Source organism: Saccopteryx bilineata, chromosome 2, assembly GCF_036850765.1.
Source record: "Saccopteryx bilineata isolate mSacBil1 chromosome 2, mSacBil1_pri_phased_curated, whole genome shotgun sequence".
Classification (NCBI taxonomy): domain Eukaryota; kingdom Metazoa; phylum Chordata; class Mammalia; order Chiroptera; family Emballonuridae; genus Saccopteryx; species Saccopteryx bilineata.
The window spans coordinates 333,886,668-333,905,516 of NC_089491.1; the positions used below are offsets into that span (position 1 = coordinate 333,886,668).

General features: G+C 42.8%; 1 protein-coding gene across 2 annotated transcripts in view; it reads left to right on the plus strand.

Moving 5' to 3' along the window:
• STRIP2 (striatin interacting protein 2) overlaps positions 1 to 18,614 on the plus strand; it is a 45,235-nt gene extending 26,621 nt beyond the window's left edge. For both annotated transcript variants that reach the window (XM_066262288.1, XM_066262289.1), the window contains 5 exons: positions 1,783 to 1,883; positions 5,767 to 5,833; positions 12,189 to 12,293; positions 13,220 to 13,424; positions 17,913 to 18,614. In XM_066262288.1, coding sequence (XP_066118385.1) covers positions 1,783 to 1,883; positions 5,767 to 5,833; positions 12,189 to 12,293; positions 13,220 to 13,424; positions 17,913 to 18,163 — 729 coding nt within the window. In that variant the 3' untranslated portion in view covers positions 18,164 to 18,614. The remainder of the gene's footprint in view (positions 1 to 1,782; positions 1,884 to 5,766; positions 5,834 to 12,188; positions 12,294 to 13,219; positions 13,425 to 17,912) is intronic.
• The last annotated feature ends 235 nt before the right edge of the window (positions 18,615 to 18,849 follow it).

Here is an 18,849-nt window from a genome sequence, read left to right on the forward strand (position 1 = left end):
TCGAGTTGTGCCTGGGGTCAGGGAAGATGAGGAGGTTGGAGGGGACCACAGGGGACAGATCCTAACACATATGATAGCACACAGTTACTGAGTGCCTGTAATGTGGCTGGCACTTGGTTAAGCTTGTGGGAGATCTCATTGAATTTTCTCAGCCCTATGAGGTAGGTCTTGTTTTATCCCTGGTTTATAGATGAGAAAACCAAAGCTAAGAAAGGTTAACCTGCTCCTCCATGAAGGCATTGTGTGCCACACTGAAGAGTTTGGACTTGGTGCTGTAGGCATTGCCAAAGTATAGGGGAAGACGGGCGCAGTGAATGGATGGTGAGCCCATGGAGAGGAGAGGAGGCTTCTCACTCCTGCACAGAGGCTCTGCCCTATTTCCTCCTATGGAGTTAAAACCCAGCTTGCTGGTGGGAGAGCAGGTCCTCAGAGGGCACAGAGGCCCCTGCAGAGTTTGTGTCCATGGCAGGTTTGACTCTCCGGCCAGGGTGTTTCTCCACGTTAGTACATCCCGAGACATCTTTGGGTGTGTTAGGGTGGCCTGGGTGCTCACACTCCTGCTAATGTTTGCTGAGCCACAGCAGGCGGGAGGAGTTGGGGTGGAGGGAGGCAGTGTTCCCAGTAGAAAGAACAGAGTACGGTGGACGTGTCTTTCTGGCTGCATCTCTTGTTAGGCAGTGAGTGGATCAACAGCCAGACAGGTGGGTGGCTTGGTGAGCCTTGCCAGTGTGTGCCAGTGAATCCTGACGTGGCTATAGACACAGCTCAAACTGAAGCCTCGCGTCAGCTGCCAGGGAGAAGATATTTGAGCAGAAGAGAGAAATGGCCAGCACCAGCTGACTCCCTACCTCCAACCGCACATCCACCGGCAGAGGGCAGCTTAGCTTTCTGCCATGGCTACTTCTTGGGAATCAGGAAGAACCAGGGAATTTAAAACAGCACAATGTTCTGACTTTCAACCCAGTTTTTGCACTTTCCCAGCAGTCTAGGTTCTGGATTTGTAGAAAATTGTCTCTGCTGCCCCTCATTGTATCAAGGACAAAATCTAGGTGACCTAACTTCATGACACTCACTGCCTCCACTAGTTCTTCCTGGACACAAACCCCATCCAGATTCAAAAGAGCAAACGGAGCCCCTGAGCTAACCAGCTCATCAGAGAGATCTTGGACGTATTCTCAGTGTAGTATCTGTTGACTGAAGGGCTCTTGATGATTCACTCTATTAAAATACTGATATTCTAAGTCCAGGGCCGCCATACAGACTGGCACTGGAGCCCACATTCCAGCGGTTCATTTGGTTACTGTGTGTCATCTCCATCCTGACTGAGTAACACCGGCAGTTGCTGGGAGTAAACCGCACCTGTCCCTGCTGTATCAATCACAGTTGAGACACTATGAGCCAGAGGTTTGGTACGGAAGACAACTCCCTCAGGGAGCCTTCCTTTCCTGTTGAGCTAAAGAGCAAATCTCACAGCAATCGTATTTACCTGTAATGGGACTTTCTTTCTGGCTTCTTTTGTTTTGTGCTTTTGGTGAGGAGTTTGCACCATACACACACTGCAGATCGTCCCCCTCCGCATAGGAGGAGCTAGCTGGAGATGGCTCTCCCCCTTCGCAGGCGGGGAGACTGAGAACACAAGTGGACAATGGATGTCAGATTTATACTCGCCTCTCTTTTTATTTTTATTTATTTTATTTTATTTTTTATACTTGCCTCTCTTTTTAATATAGACCTATCCTCCCCCAAATAAACAGCCCTTTCCACTTTGATCTTTTAATTCAGTTTGAATATGTATCACAACATTTGGTGTTTGCCAACTGCATTCCATTGATCCTGAAATTCTTCAATCAAAATATTTTGTCGTACATCACTGCTAAAAACAGGTATGGACTCTGGACAGTTTTACTTCAAAGGGCTAGTTGGGGATGATTAAGAAAATTGTCTCTCTGGCCCTGGCCGGTTGGCTCAGTGGTAGAGCGTCGGCCTGGCGTGCAGGAGTCCCGGGTTCGATTCCCGGCCAAGGCACACAGGAGAAGCGCCCATCTGCTTCTCCACCCCTCCTCTTCTTCCTCTCTGTTTCTCTCTTCCCCTCCCACAGCCGGGGCTCCATTGGAGCAAGGTTGGCCCGGGCGCTGAGGATGGCTCCATGGCCTCTGCCTCAGGTGCTAGAATGGCTCTGGTTGCAGCAGAGCAACGCCCCAGATGGGCAGAGCATTGCCCCCTGGTGGGCATGCCGGGTGGATCCTAGTCAGGCACATGCAGGAGTCTGTCTGACTGCCTCCCCGTTTCCAGCTTCGGAAAAATACAAAAAAAAAAAAAAAATTGTCTCTGAACCTGCCAGTTATCGTGTCTCAAGGCCTTTCTATCTTAGAGCTGTTACTATTAAATTTAATTTCCATGAAGTTTTAGCTGATGGAGTGTATGATGTGGCCTTGTCACAACAATATTTCTATTTTTAAAGTTTTAAAAACTGAAAAATGTCATGATTCAAAGTAATGAAACTAAAACGATGAAATTTGAGCCCTACAGCAGAAGGACCCAAAAGGTGTTTCTTGTGAAACAGCCCAAAGGCCAGCACTGACCTTAGTATAAATCATAAGTTGGATCAGTTATACTACTTTGTAAGCAATAAAGTGTTATGTAGAATTTGTAACTAAGGGTTAATAATAGACACTTACTTAGATAGATCAATCTGTAGTTTTAGAAATTACAGTATTTTTAGTCTTCGAAGTAGTGTTAAGAGATATTACAAGTTTTATTGCTCATTTTGCCAATCAGGAGACAAACTCGGGTTAATTGACCTGCTCAAGATTAAAATGCTTGTGAGACCCCTTAAGTAAGCAGCAAAGGCAGCATCAAAACAAATTGCTTTCTGGTCACAAATGCTGTAAATACAGATCGCTTTCCTCTTCTCCAGCCAAGCGGGGGCTTGGAGGCCGGGGTGTTACAGAGAAGTTCCTTAGTTTGCTCCTTCCATGAGAACTGGAAGCATGGTGATCAGTAGAGTCTACCAGAAGTGCTTTAATAGAGGTGAAGTCCCTAAAATAGAGGTGAGAAGGCTATTTGTTGGTGTGACTAGAGAGGGGCTGGGAGAAGTCCCCTCACTGGTCTGTCAGTACTGCCTGAAATTCCTTCACGGAGAGGCACTTACTTCATGTTGTTTAAAATTCTCTCTCTCTAAACCTGAAGTCATGAGGCCTGGATTTCTGACCTGGATCTGCCATTTGCTAGCTATGTAATCTCCAATAAGACACTTTGTTTTTCTGAGCCACAGTATTTTCATCTTTAAAATGAAAATAGTACCTCCTCTGCCTGTATCATAGACCTTTTATAAGCATTAGTTAAGATAAACATGAGTGATTTAAGTACTTCTCCCGTTTGAAGGTAGCACTGGAGAATGCAGGGTTGTTCTGTTGTTGTTGTTGTTTTGCCTAACTACAGGAGACTTGTGCACTTGCCCCCTTAAAAATGACACTAAGACACGCTACTTGGGTTACCAGGGGAAATGAAAGTGTAGGTTAGATTAGGTAAGGGCCACTGCTGCAGCAAGGCACCTGTGCATATCAGTCAATCCTCTTAGTCGTAAGTAACTCAAACCAGCTGGACCTGACTCATGCATAATGGATAACTTATCAGAAGGAAATGGGAGGTCTATCATCTTGAGGAACCAGGGAAGGGGATGCAGCTCTGGGCCTCAGAGTTGGTCTGTAGTGTAGGAAGCCCAGAAAGTCCTCCATTTCTATCTATAGACACCAAGTCTCTAACCTTCCCTCTAGTGTCCTCTCTCACCTGCAAATAGCAGTGTCTGCTTACTGGGTCACTCAGTGAAATATGCCCACGTGTGTGAGCTAAATGTCCTGCCCCATGCCACTCAGAGGCTGAACTGGCTCTCAATCCTTGTTTCACATTCCCAGAGTTAGACGTCCACCCCTGGATCAATCACTTGTTTCTGGAGAAGTGGGGTTCAAGAACTAAATACACTTTAGGGCCTGGAAAGGGGGGGTGTCAAACAATCCGATATGTGTCTGTCACAACAGTTTGGGGTTGTAAGAGTGGTAGAGCCAGACCACACCATTTGCTGAGAGGTTGGCCTGGATGAGATGGTCCACCTATAGTGTATTTCACTGGCGCATGGTCCCTGAGAAACTTGGAGCTCCCACGGTTCTTTTTTACACAGCTTCCTCGTGGCTCTTACAATCTAGAAATTCTAGAAACTTGAAACTTTATGCCCCCTTAGGCTAGAATTCAGTTCACTGAGATTGGAACGAATCCACTGTTGATTTCCCGCCCCCATTTCCTGGTTGCCAGCACCTACTGTGCCATGGGGCTTTGTCAGGGGAAGGTGGGTAGATAAGTGGATACGCCAGCCCAGAATGTTTATCCTAACGGAGCAGCACAGAACTGGCAACCTAGGGAGAGTCTAGAGCGAATTAAGATGATGAGCAACATCGTAGGTAGATGCATTGCTCTCTCCTCTCCTCCCTTTGTTCCCTAGGTTATCTTTGTGGGTTTCTTGGACAAAGCTAAACATTTTTAGTTCAATAAACTGTTACCTTTTGCTTGGATGGAAGTTTTGTCTTTCAAAATATAGGCAGGTCCAAGGAACCCCATATTCGTTTTCATAGCCCCTCCATCCTCTCTGTGGATGCGAGGGGGTGGGGAAGCATTTATTTGTTGTACCATTAGCTGTACACTTATTGGTCTTTTTCCTTTTATTATTGATTCAGTTTAAAGAGACAGAGGGAAAAGTGGAGAGAGAGAAACATTTTTTATCTACTTCCAACTGCATTAAGTTAAGGTAGAGTGGTATTTAAAACCTCTAATGTTGGCCTGACCTGTGGTGGCGCAGTGGATCAAGTGTCGACCTGGAACGCTGAGGTTGCCGGTTCAAAACCCCAGGCTTGCCTGGTCAAGGCACATATGGGAGTTGATGCTTCCTGCTCCTTCCCCCTTCTCTCTCTCCTCTCTCTCTAAAAGTGAATAAATAAATAAAAATTAAAACCTCTAATGTCTGAACCAGAAGGCACATTAGATCAACTAGTCTCAATTCTGCATTGTACCAATGAAGAGGGGAGAAGAGGAAAGAAAGGACAGTCATTTTGGGTGACTATGTTCCTGTCATCATGTGGTGCCTTATTTCAGTTCCCTGAGCCCATCACAGAGCCTCCAGCCCCCCACTGTGGATGTTGGGGGCCGATGCTATTACTGGGACCATTCTTGAGCTACTAGATTGGCCCTGCTGCAGGATGCCGCTTCTTTCTCAAGCTTCCTTTAGGAGTTGCTTATGTGATCATTTCCTAGAGCTCCTGGCTTTCAGAAAGAGACACAGAAGTCTGCGTTTTGTCCTCACATCCACAATTTGTTAAGTGGAATAAGTTTGGGCAGCATCTCTGGGAGCAAAACTATTCACACACACACACACACACACACACACACAAGCATATATTTCAATACAGACACACAAACGCACACAAGCTTACATATTCCTTTAAAGAAGGAAAGAGAAAGGTGGCTGTACAGAGGCCCTCTTCCTGCTCTCTTTTGCATCTGCCAGATGGGAGCCAGCCAGAAAGAGCTCTGCTGGTTCCTCTCATGACTGGAGCTGCAGTTGCCGGGCATCAAAACCCTCAGTTTCAGTTCAGGTAGCTAAGCAATTTGGGAAATAGATGGGGCCCGCTGGAGAGAAATAACCCCTGTCCTTTAGGATGCAGCTGTTTCCTGCCATTGCCATTTACCAAAGCCTGCCCTTATCTCTGCATCTTGCAGCATCTCGGTCCTGGATTACCCTGGCTGTACCATCCAGGATTTGCCGGAACTGACCACAGAGAGTCTGGTAAGCAGATGGGGATTGGGTGGCCTTTGAAATCGCCAGGTGGTAGAGGCTGGCACTTGTTCTTCCATTTCTTCTTCAGCCCTATAATGCCCTGGTTTGGGAGTCTCAGATCCATAAAGGCATGTTGGCAACAGCACAGAAGCAGTAGGGGTCTAGGGCTGCTGACCCAGTTGAGAACAATTTGGAAAAGCTAAGCATAGCATTTTGTAGAGAAGAGAAAAGAGGTCCATGGAAAACAAACATTAGGGAGGATAGGAAATTTAGGAAGATAATAGGCCTGAAATTGAATGTGAACATCTGTGCAGAATGGCAGGAGAATCTCTTCTGGTCTGTCCCAAACAATCACCTGTCTCCACTGTGCTGCAGGCTATTCACTTTTCCTTTTTCCTTTTTGTGGGGGGTATGAAACGCAGGAGTCCTGCTTCAGAAAATACCTGGCCGAGGTCTGTCTGAGGAAAAAGTCAATATAGCCACAGAAGGATGACCCAGAAAATTCCGCATGCTGGAAGCGGCTGTAGGCAACTCAGATATGTCCCTCAGAGTTAGTCTTAATGCCATGAAACTGACAGGGACAGCATATCAAAGGTCACGTGTTGCCCCAGCTTATTAGATACACCTCAGTCCGTATCCTCCCCCGCGACACTGTGATCTAATTTGATGGAATCTCCTTGAAGGAAGAGATAGTATCCTCTCCACTGTGCATCACCAGAGTCTAGCACCACGCTTGGCACATGGAAGGCGCTCAGTAAATGCTGAGTGAGCAGAAACGGTGGGCCCACATGTGCCACAACACTTTGTGCCCCAACTTTAATACCTGTAGAATGTTGCACCAGAAGGATCTATTATGTAAAAATAGAATGATACCTTCTGTGGTACAGGTTTTATAAAGCCATATGATTTTTGGAGGGAACTCCAAAATGTTCTGGAGGGAACATGAGAGCCATTTGGCCAAAGCTCCCATTTCAGAGATGAGAAACGGCCATGGGATAAAATGGCTTGCCACAGTCTGCACTTCACAGATAACAGACCCTGAATTAGAGAAGGACCCATGTCCTGAGACACTAAGTCTAGCACCCTTTTTAGCACCAGGGCAGAAATTCCCTGTCTTACTTAGATGTGGTCTCAGCAGCCAAGGGGAGCTTCTTAACCCTGCAGAGAAAGGTAATAAGTTGTCTAACCGGTTTATGATCATGATGTTGTTTAATCTTTAAAACAACTATGAGGCTGGTATTGCTGTTTTATGGATAGAGAAGTTAAGTAACTGTCAAAACTTTCCAGGTGAATGTAAAGAGCCAAAGTGGAGACCTGCATCCCTGCCACCCAGAGCTGAAGTGAGAAACAGTGGTACACAGATAGCATTAAAAATCTGTTAGTGGGTATTTCAAAACATAAAGTCACCTATTATGATCTGAATCTATTTCTTGGTATATAATGTGTCCTGCGTATTTCTCCAGATTGACCTTTTGGGATTAAGCATAAAACTATTGAAATAACTGTAATACTTCTGAGAAGACTATTATTATGCAAGAGTGGGTGAAAGCATTATCTACTCTTAAAAAATGCACATTAGGTATTCCTTCTCCTTTCTGTGAAGCAACAGCGGCACCTGGTGGTTTTATTTGGTAACCACAGTTTGTTTTGTTCTGTTTTGCTTGGACTTACAATGTAAGTACTTCCCTGAGTCCAATCATGTTGTTCCAGTATCCTCTGTTTAACTTTAAAATGAACATCCTTGCACATGAATCTTTGATCTCATCTCTTGTTATTTCCTTAAGATAGACTCCTAGAAGTGGAATTACTTAGCTAAGGTAGTCTTGATTCATATTTTCTCAGTTTTCCGAATTTGAACTGAGTTCAGCTTTATTAGGAACTCCAGCTGCACTTACAATGAACATGAAATAAAGGCAGAGTTAAGGGAACAGAAATTCCTATAGTCTTCCCATTTTGTCAAAGCGTTTAGCTCTACAATAGGCCATCTTTGCTCATCTATGGAGCTGTTTCCCCACCCCCCTAGTGAGAAAGGTTTACAAGTGCTGGCTCTCCAAATGTCTTCAATTCACTAAACTAGGAAAAAAAATAAAATAAAATTTCAAACGTAAAGGAAGGATGGTGACTGTATGTATGATCATGTAGGAGTTAGGTATGATCTTTACAAGGAGGTTGCTATAGAAGATAGTTGATATTGGTAAACATACCTGTATTTGGGGGTTTACACAAAATTATTTACTGAGAGGAAGTTTAAAAACCACTGCTGTAGAATATGGTGAAATGAGGGTAAGGTTGTCGGTCTGTTTTCTTTGTGGGCCTATTGGCCCTAGTGAGAAGTCATGCAGATTACACTCCCTCTCTTTTACTCTCCTATCTTAGAGATTTGGGCCAAAAAACATGGAAAATTCTGTATAAATCAGTTGTTCACTGCTGTATAGCCAGCCCAAAATTCCAAATGCTTGTTTTTTTCCTACAGAATGTGATTAATAACAGCAGCATTATATATAAAGGGGCCATATTTTGAACAATGTGGATGCGCAAGTAGTCTTACAGATCAAAGATAGAAAAAAGAGACAACATTGTCTTTATGGAGTCACTGAGTATCAGAGTTAGAAGTTTCTTTTTTTTTTTTTTTACAGTGACAGAGAGAGAGTCAGAGAGAGGGATGGGACAGACAAACAGGAACAAAGAGAGATGAGAAGCATCAATCATTAGTTTTTCATTGCGACACCTTAGTTGTTCATTGACTGCTTTCTCATATGTGCCTTGACTAGGGGGCTACAGCAGACCGAGTAACCCCTTGCTCGTGCCAGCGACCTTGGGTCCAAGCTGGTGAGCTTTGCTCAAACCAGATGAGGCAAACTCGGGGTCTTGAACCTGGGTCCTCTGCATCGCAGCCCAACGCTCCATCCACTGCGCCACCACCCGGTCAGGCCTTAGAAGTTTCTTAGTGTCTTGCTCAACCCTGCCTTTTACTGATGAAGAGAGTAGAGTGCTAAAGTAATGTCCAAACTATAGCTATGTAGAACCAAAGCAGTGGGTCAGAATTTGCATGACCTAGCCATTTGCAAAAAAAAGTTTGGCATTTCATTTTAGATCTAGACAAGTGAAATTATTAATATTCAAAAGGTAGTTCATTGCAAAATTCCTCAAATTTGACCTTGGTTAATATTCAGAAAGACCTATAAAATATGTTCATATCATTTAAATTTATAGATTGGATTTTTTTTTATCTGTCCTCATTAAATTTAGTTTTTACAACTTCTTGATCCAGACATTTCTGGGTACCCCAGAAGATTTTTGTTATTGTTTTATTGTAATATAATTATTATGTTCAAGTAGTAAGACCTCCAGCATTTGTTTCAGGCATTATTTAATCTAATGATTTGTGACCTCATTAAATAAAGCCTTTGTTTTGATATTCGCCATCACTCTGTAAAACCAATAAAGGCTTTAGCATTATCAGAAAGAAAACAAAACAAGGCCCTGAGCAGGTGACACTATATCTTTATTTATTTATTTATTTTCAATTTTTGTGGCAGAGACAGAGAAAGTCAGAGAGAAGGACAGATAGGGACAGAAAGACAGGAAGGGAGAGAGATGAGAAACATCAATTCTTCATTGCGGCTCCTTAGTTGTTCATTGATTGATTTCTCATATGTGCCTTGACGGGGGGGGGGGGGGGTATGTTCAGCAGACCAAGTGACCTGTTGCTCAAGCCAGCGACCTTGGGCTCAAGCTAAGCTGGTGAGCCTTGCTCAAACCAGATGAGCCCGCGCTCAAGCTGGCGACCTCGGGGTCTCAAACCTGGATCCTCCACATCCCAGTCCAATGCTCTATCCACTGCACCACCACCTGGTCAGGCAGGTGACATATCTTGAGGAGGGAATTGGGGCATCTTGCCTGGAACTCTTTAAAACTGAGCTCTAGGCCCTGGCCGGTTGGCTCAGTGGTAGAGCATCGGCCTGGCGTGCAGGAGCCAGGGCACACAGGGGAAGCGCCCATCTGCTTCTCTGCCCTTCCCTCTCTCCTTCCTCTCTGTCTCTCTCTTCCCCTCCCGCAGCCAAGGCTCCATTGGAGCAGAGTTGGCCCGGGTGCTGAGGATGGCTCTGTGGCCTCTGCCTCAGGTGCTAGAGTGGCTTTGGTTGCAACAGAGCAACACCCCAGATGGGCAGAGCATTGCCCACTGGTGGGCGTGCCAGGTGGATCCCGGTCAGGTGCATGCGGGAGTCTGTCTGACTGCCTCCCCGTTTCCAACTTCAGAAAAATACAAAAAAAAAAGAAGAAGAAAAAGAGACTGAGCTCTAAAGAAAAGGCAGCCACAATTAGTTTGCTTTCACTCAAGATTTCACTTTAAAACCAACTGGAGAAAGTTGAAGAAAATCGGAGAATTATTGAATGGTCAGGGCTGAAAGGATCTTAAAGAATATCCAGTTCAGCCTGACCTGTGGTGGCACAGTGGATAAAGTATCGACCTGGAACGCTGAGGTCACCAGTTCAAAACCCTGGGCTTGCCTGGTCAAGGCACATATGGGAGTTGATGCTTCCTATTCCTTCCCCCTTCTCTCTCTCCTCTCTCTCTAAAAATGAATTAAAAAAATTAAAAAAAAAGCATATCCAGTTCAACCTCTGATTGGAAACAAGTAGGTGACTTGCCTAAAATCGTATAGCCAAGGCAAAACCATAACTCAGGTGTCCTGGTGCCTACCCCTGCGCTTCTTCCATGAGGTCATCTGTATGCTTCTATATTATTGTTTGGGTGCTCAGGAATGCAAGGCTTTTAATGCTGCTGCCATATTAGAAATCAAGAGACAGTGCAAATACATTGACACCTCTCGTATATTTTTTGTTTTCTCTGCTTTTTTAAAAATAAACATTTAAAAGTCAGTCTCCTGTGTTAGCCACACAAGATGTAACATCTACAGCAGGGGTCCCTAAACTTCGGCCCGCGGGGCTGCATGCGGCCCCCTGAGGCCATTTATCCAGCTCCTCTGCACTTCCAGAAGGGGCACCTCTTTCATTGGTGGTCAGTGAAAGGCCCATAGTTCCCATTGAAATACTGGTCAGTTTGTTGATTTAAATTTACTTGTTCTTTATTTTAAATATTGTATTTGTTCCCGTTTTGTTTTTTTACTTTAAAATAAGATATGTGCAGTGTGCATAGGGATTTGTTCATAGTTATTTTTATAGTCCGGCCCTCCAATGGTCTGAGGGACAGTGAACTGGCCCCCTGTGTAAAAAGTTTGGGGACCCCTGCTCTACAGAACCTGATCTGTTTTGGGCAAGCCCGACTAGCTGATGCACTACAGTGGAAACTCCCTGTGGAAGTTTCCCTTAGAAGGAAACAGATGGTTCTCAGGACTCATTCTAAACACAATATTGAATATTTACTACAGGAAGGAGAACATTTTAATCTAAACAATACTTCTAAAAAGTTTCCCTAAAACTTTTTGACTCAGCATTATTTATATCTCAGTGAGCCTAATACTGTCAGAAATCTTGGATGTTCAGTCCATATTACATGTATGCCTGTCTTGCTTGCTTCAAATTAATTTGGGAGAAGAGGGATAATTTGCCATTCACCAGACAGCCATTCATAGCTATAATCTCCTACTTCTGCATTCTCCCATCACTTTGTGGACATGAGGCATTTCCAAGATGTTAGTTAGGCCACCATGCATCCTGATTGATTTATATAGCTTCTGTCACCAGGATATGTTTACAGGCCCCCAAATCCATAGGTCTCCTTATTTTTGCACCTGAATGATGTTTCTGAGTAGATACCTGTTTCTCATCTGACACCCTCTGTTATTTCTAGTTCAGTGCTCTTAAGGTATCAAGAAACATACAAGAGAAACACCTGGTTAGAATTCACCATCTGCCATTTTTGCATCTGTGCTAGAGAATTAAGCAATTTACTACAATGTGGTTTGATAAAGGGGGTGGGGGTTGATTTTAAAAAACCAACCACAATGAATATCAAATCCCTCCAACATAGTTTGATACCCACCAGAACAACTCCTAGCAGTTACAAACATAGCTTATATAAGTTCCAAGTATATGTGCTTAAAATTCTACATCTCTTTTCTGATCCTAAATTAGAAAGCTGCCCAGGAAAGCTTGTCTGAATGAAGTTCCTATGTTCATGTATCGTTTTTCTGACCAGTTCTTGCTCTAGGCACAGTCTTCCAGGAGTGACAGCTGCGTATTTTCAGATGAAAGGTGCTGCATGTTGAAGGGCTTGTTGTGTGAAAAGCAGGATAGGGAGGAGGTAGCATTTCATATGGAAGGCCTCATGTGAACTGCCCAACAGTGACTTCCAGGTACCTGTCGGTTCTGAGGTAGTGATGGCTGGGCCTTATTACAGGAGGCTGGAGACAACAACCAGTTCTGCTGGAGGAACCTCTTTTCCTGCATCAACCTTCTGAGGCTGCTCAATAAGCTGACCAAATGGAAGCATTCCCGAACCATGGTGAGTGTGGCTTCGGATCCTGGAGGTGTCCATCTGACTGCATTTTTTACAGCTTCAGTTAATATTTATGGACTTCCTACTAGAATCTATGTAAACACAATAAATTAAAATCAATTTTTAAAAATCTTAAAAGAAATTTATGGACTTCCTGCTTTGCACACTCTGTAGATAGACACGGGATGCTATGAAAGTGTTAGTTAGACCCTCCTAATTCTGGACATTTATTCTATTAGAGATAATTATTTACATTCCTTTTCAGAGAGCTGAAGATGGACCCTCCCTCAGGTCAGTTCTGGTAGGGAAGTTAGCATGGCTATCTGAGTTATAGTCACAGATCCCAAATATGCAGGTCTAAGATTATTCATTGCAGCATTGTTTGTTATCACAAAAGATTGGAAACAACCTAAATGCCCATTAATGTGGGACCAACTGGTTAAATAATTTATGGTACATCCTTATAATAGCATATTGTGCAACAATTAAAAAGAATGAGGCAGTTCTATACCAACATGAAATAATTTTCAAGATAGATTCTTTTTAAAAAGCGAGATGGAACAGTGTGACAGGAGATGTAGTTGACTGTCATCTTTGTTAGTAAAAGTAATAAATGCACACTTAGAATTACCCGCAGAAGATAGACAAGAAACTGTGGAAATGAGATGTGTGAGTGACAAAATATTTTTGCACTTTATTTATATCATGTACTTTGGATATTAGAAACTTATAAATGTGAAATATAAATGGAGTGGTTCCTCCAAATTCTTGAAGCCTAAGTCCAAGTAGAGCCTGGACCATAGATTTCCGAAAGCTTCCCAGAGTGATCTGAGGTCAGCCAGAGTTAGCTTAATTTGTCTGAGTTGGAAATGACAAGCAATTTTAGATTTTGACCTGTCTTTCTTCACTCTCACCCCTCTTTAAATGGGCAGATGTTGGTGGTGTTTAAATCTGCTCCAATCTTAAAGCGGGCCCTCAAGGTCAAACAGGCCATGCTGCAGCTTTATGTCCTGAAGCTGTTAAAAATACAGACCAAGTACCTGGGACGCCAGTGGAGGAAAAGCAACATGAAAACCATGTCGGCCATTTACCAGAAAGTGCGCCATCGCATGAACGATGACTGGGCTTACGGGAATGGTGAGTCCTCGGAGCTCTTGGCTTCCAGGAGTTGCCTGGGGTTTAAACAAAACTAAACAAGCACTTATCGCTGCTCTTGCGGTATGAATTGTTACATATTTTGGATGAGAAGATATGCGATTATAGATTAGGTGCTGATAGAACAAACTTTAAGGCACTGCTCCAATCCAGCATGTACCCCATCAAGTCCATTTTCTTAAACAAGTAAATTGAGTGACAATTACCCACTTTCCAAAACATGCCTTTAAATGACAGGTTTCTCTTGAGAGATTTTTTTTTTTAATTTTTTATTTTATTTATTCATTTTAGAGAGGAGAGAGGGAGAGAGAGAGAGAGATGGAGAGAGAGACAGGGGGGAGGAGCTGGAAGCATCAACTCCCATATGTGCCTTGACCAGGCAAGCCCAGGGTTCGAACCGGCAACCTCAGCATTTCCAGGTCGATGCTTTATCCACTACGCCACCACAGGTCAGGCTCTCTTGAGAGATTTTTAAAATTAAAATAACCTTTTATTCCTGGAAACATAGGTCCTGGTTACAATAAAAAATTTATAATAATAAAAAACATTATTATTATGAGGGCTATAAAAGTGATTGATTATAAAAATGCAGAGAAAATAATAAGAATGGAATAGTATTTATCGATATTCCCTCCCCAACAAGGTATTATCCCCCTTGTTTTATACATGAATACACTAATAAACCAAGGTGCTGCAGAAATCTGCTGCAGAAATCACATGCTGATTCCATCTGCTCTAGTTTCAAATTCTTTAGGTTGTTATGTGAGTTCTTCATGGCCACTTCCTTTAAATATAACCTTTTATTATTACAAAGCAGTTAGAAAATACAAAGAGGGAAACTTTTGATATTGCCATATTTACTCCATATTTGAACCACCCAAAAATTGCCACTGTTAACACACACACACACACACACACACACACACACACACACACTCTCTCTTTATTAAAATGAAAACAAACTGGCCCTGGCCGGCTGGCTCCTGGTAGAGCATCAGCCTAGTATGTAGACCTCCTGGGATTGATTCCCGGTCAGGGCACACATGAGAAGTGACCATCTGCTTCTCTTCCCCTCCCTCTCCCCCTTCTCTCTCCGTCTCCCGCAGCCAGTGGCTCGATTGGTTTGAACATCAGCCCTGGGCACAGAGGATAGCTCTGTTGATTTGAGTGTCTGCCCCAGACATGGCTTGCCAGATGAATCCTGGTCAGGGCGCATGCAGGAATCTGCTTCACTATCTCCCCTCTTCTCACTTAAAAAAATAAAATAATAAATAAAATAAAATGAAATAAAAACAAATTGTATATGCTTTTTTTTTTTTTTACTTTTTTTTTTTTTAATAATTTTATTTTTTTTAATGGGGTGACATCAATAAATCAGGATACATATATTCAAAGATAACAAGTCCAGGTTATCTTGTCGTTCAATTATGTTGCATACCCACCACCCAAAGTCAGATTGTCCTCTGTCACCTTCTATCTTGTTTTCTTTGTGCCCCTCCCCACCCCCTATCCCTCTCCCATTCCCCCCTCCCCCCCCCCCCCCCGTAACCACCACACTCTTATCAATGTCTCTTAGTTTCACTATTATGTCCCACCTATGTATGGAATAATGCAGTTCCTGTTTTTTTCTGATTTACTTATTTCGCTTCGTATCATGTTATCAAGATCCCACCATTTTGCTGTAAATGTTCCAATGTCATCATTTCTTATGTCTGAGTAGTATTCCATAGTGTATGTGTATATGCATTTTTATAATCTCTTGTTAGTTAACATTCTCTCCACCTTTCCATATCACTACATTTTTAAATTTTATCTAATAAAGTATATATTCAGAATTTTCCAGTTGCCCATGTTTCTTTAAACTTTTTTCCCCCAAGTCATAATACAACCCAGGACCACAAATTCCATCTGGCTGTTATATCCTTTTATTCATTTTTGATCTGGCAGTCATTCCACCCCCCCACACACACACACACACATGTTGTATAGAACATAATACGACTATTTGAAGAAGTAGGACCAGTTTCCGGCAGAATATCCACCTGGGTTTTCTGCTTGCTTCTTTGTGGTGTCATTTACCTTATTCCCCTATCTCAGCAATTTTCAACTTTTTTCATGTCATGGCACACAAAAATTAATCACTAAAATTCTGCGACACACCAAAAATATATTTTTGCCAATTTGACCAGAAAAATAGATGTAATTTTGATTCATTCACATAAGACAGCTGTTGCTGTGTTGGCTGTTGTCATTTTTTTATTTGACAATCTAAAGGAAAAGAAGTCAGTGCTCCTGACTAAATAGTCAAGTACTGCATGTTTTAAAAATTCTTGCACCAGTGTGCCATGGCACCCCAGTTGAAAATCGCTGCTCTATCTCTGGTATTACCTGTAAACTGGAAGTTAGACCTAAAAGTTTGATGAATTCAATTTAAAATTTTGGGGCTATAGTACATTCTGGGTAATGGGGGCTGCATGTTATGCCTCACACCAGGAGATGTTGTAATATCTAGCTCACCTACCAAGACTTATGCTAAGACTGACCAGAGTTTGGAAGGACTTATTTTGGAGAGCTCTTTTGTTGTATTGACATTTGTTGTGGTGCTTTTTGACCATTATTTGCATAATTGCATTTAAGAGTTTTTGGTAAGAGTACACAGAACTAAAGGAAGCAGATAAGCCAGCATGCACCTTCTATAAGACATAAAACATGATTAACTAGTTAAGTTCTTACGGATTTTTAAAACATGAAAATATTTTATCCTGCCAGTGGCACGTCTGTTATTGCTGCCAGCATGAGCTGAAACCCTAACTGCACTCCCTTATACTAAACCAGAGTGTTTTCTGTTTTTACCTCCATGGAAACCTTAATCTCATAATATTAATACAAGCTGACACATTTATCATGTGCTGGGGGAGGTCCTAGGGAATCAGAAGTCTTTAATAATTGATTCCTTCTAATTCTCCTCATTGTACCCCTTCCTGCCTGTTCGCATTCCTTGAGAGCTGGTGATTCTGTTCATATGGGAAACTCCCATTCCTGAGGAAAGCTCAAGAAAGGAAACTGAGCCCTGGCTGGTGACTCCTTTTGTCATCTCCATACATCAGAGTTGGGGTTTGATCCCCAGTCAGGGCACATGCAAGACTCAACCAATGAAAGCATAGATGGTGGAGCAACAAATCGATGTTTCTCTCCCTCTCTCTCCCATCTTCAAGAGATATAATCAATAAATAAAAATTTTAAATTTTATTAATTAGCCTTTAAAAACAAGAAAGGGAACTGAGCCTGACCTGTGGTGGTGCAGTGGATAAAGCGTCGACCTGGAAATGCTGAGGTCGCTGGTTCGAAACCCTGGGCTTGCCTGGTCAAGGCACATATGGGAGTTGATGCTTCCAGCTCCTCCCCCCTTCTCTTTCTGTCTCTCCCTCTCCTCTCTAAAATGAATAAATAAAAAAATTAAAAAAAAAAAAAAAAAAAAGGAAACTGAGTTGCCATTTTGAAAATATAGTTAACAGGTCCTCAAATAACATCATTTTGTTCAATGTTGATAAAATGCCTTTGGAACTTAGCTCTCGTTTATATCAGCCTATGTTAAAATTGTGTCACTTAAAGTCTCAGAACCTATCAATGATGTTAAGTGAGGACTTATTTACTGTACATACAACTAGTAAGAAAGTGAAATACTGGCCTGACCTGTGGTGGCGCAGTGGATAAAGCGTCGACCTGGAAATGCTGAGGTTGCCAGTTCAAAACCCTGGGCTTGCCTGGTCAAGGCACATATGGGAGTTGATGCTTCCTGCCCCCCCCCCATAATGAATAAATAAAATCTTAAAAAAAAGAAAAGAACGTGAAATACTGAAAAAGACATACAATAAAAAGTCCACCTCCCTCAGGGTCCTCATTTCTTTATTAGTGGTAATCATTGTTACCAGTTTCCACACTATCCTTCCAAAGATAGTCTGTATATATAAGGACAGGTATGTGGGCATGTGTGTATTTTTTAAAGTTGAGTGGCAACATGCTCTTTACTTACTTTTTATGTTGCTTTTTACAGAAAGGGAAATTCTGAGCAGTTCCATTGTTGGTGTCCTATGGACCAGTGGTCCCCAACCCCTGGGCTGCAGACCGGTACTGGTCCGTGGGCCATTTGGTACCGGTCAGCAGAGAAAGAATAAATAACTTACATTATTTCTGTTTTATTTATATTTAAGTCTGAACGATGTTTATTTTTTAAAAATGACCAGATTCCCTCTGTTACATCCATCTAAGACTCACTCTTGACGGTTGTCTTGGTCACGTGATACATTTATCCATCCCACCCTAAAGGCTAGTCCATGAAAATATTTTCTGACATTAAACCGGTCTGTGGCCCAAAAAAGGTTGGGGACCACTGCTATAGACCACGCTTTGTGGTAAGGGGAGCAGGGTTTTGAGTTGTGTACCTCTTCTCTTTCTCTCTTCCCATCACAGACATCGACGCCAGGCCATGGGACTTCCAAGCAGAAGAGTGCACCTTGAGGGCCAACATTGAGGCTTTTAATAGCCGCCGATATGACAGACCTCAGGACTCTGAATTTTCCCCTGTGGATAACTGCTTGCAGAGTGTGCTGGGGCAGAGGCTGGATCTGCCTGAGGATTTCCACTATTCATATGAGATCTGGCTGGAAAGAGAGGTGTTTTCACAGCCCATCTGTTGGGAAGAGCTGCTCCAGAATCACTAAGCTCTTGTCAACAAAGCATCTTATAGATGGGGGTTGGCTCCAATAAATGGTGCTCTGCCTACCCTGCTCATTCAGCCTTTGTTTCCAGTTCTGGAGGTGCTGTTCCAGGAGATCTGGCCCAGCCCAAGGACTTCCGGTATAGTTCAGGGCATTCTGGGGGCTCTTGTGCCTTGGGATAGTGTGAGTCTAGGGTCCTGAATCACAAAAAAGTGATGAATTTACCGTAGGGTCATTTGGGTGCCAGATGGCCTTGGAAATCCTACTGGATCAGTCCTAAAAAGACTCTGTTGTGGGACTGCTCCCTGCTTTAGTATTACCTAGAACCAGCCGAGGCTTTGCCAGCCCCAAGAATGAGAATGAGTTTATGATGGCATTTGGCCCATGGCATTTATCTTGGCAATGGGAGATACATGTCATAATCTCGTTCACCCTGGATTCCTAGGACTTACCAGGGTTTTAGCAAAAACAACTTTGAAATTAAGTCTGTATTTTAAATTTTAAATTTGGACACCTCTTTCTAAAATCATTAGCTCTAAGATGATTTTAGAACACTTGCACCTTCTTTGAGAAGGATGATGACTTACTCTTACCTAAATACTGCATGTTAGAGAAAAGTGTATTGTGTCAAGTGTTTGTCCTGTACTCCCTAAGAGATCGATGTTCAATGTGAAAAGCATTTCCTGTGT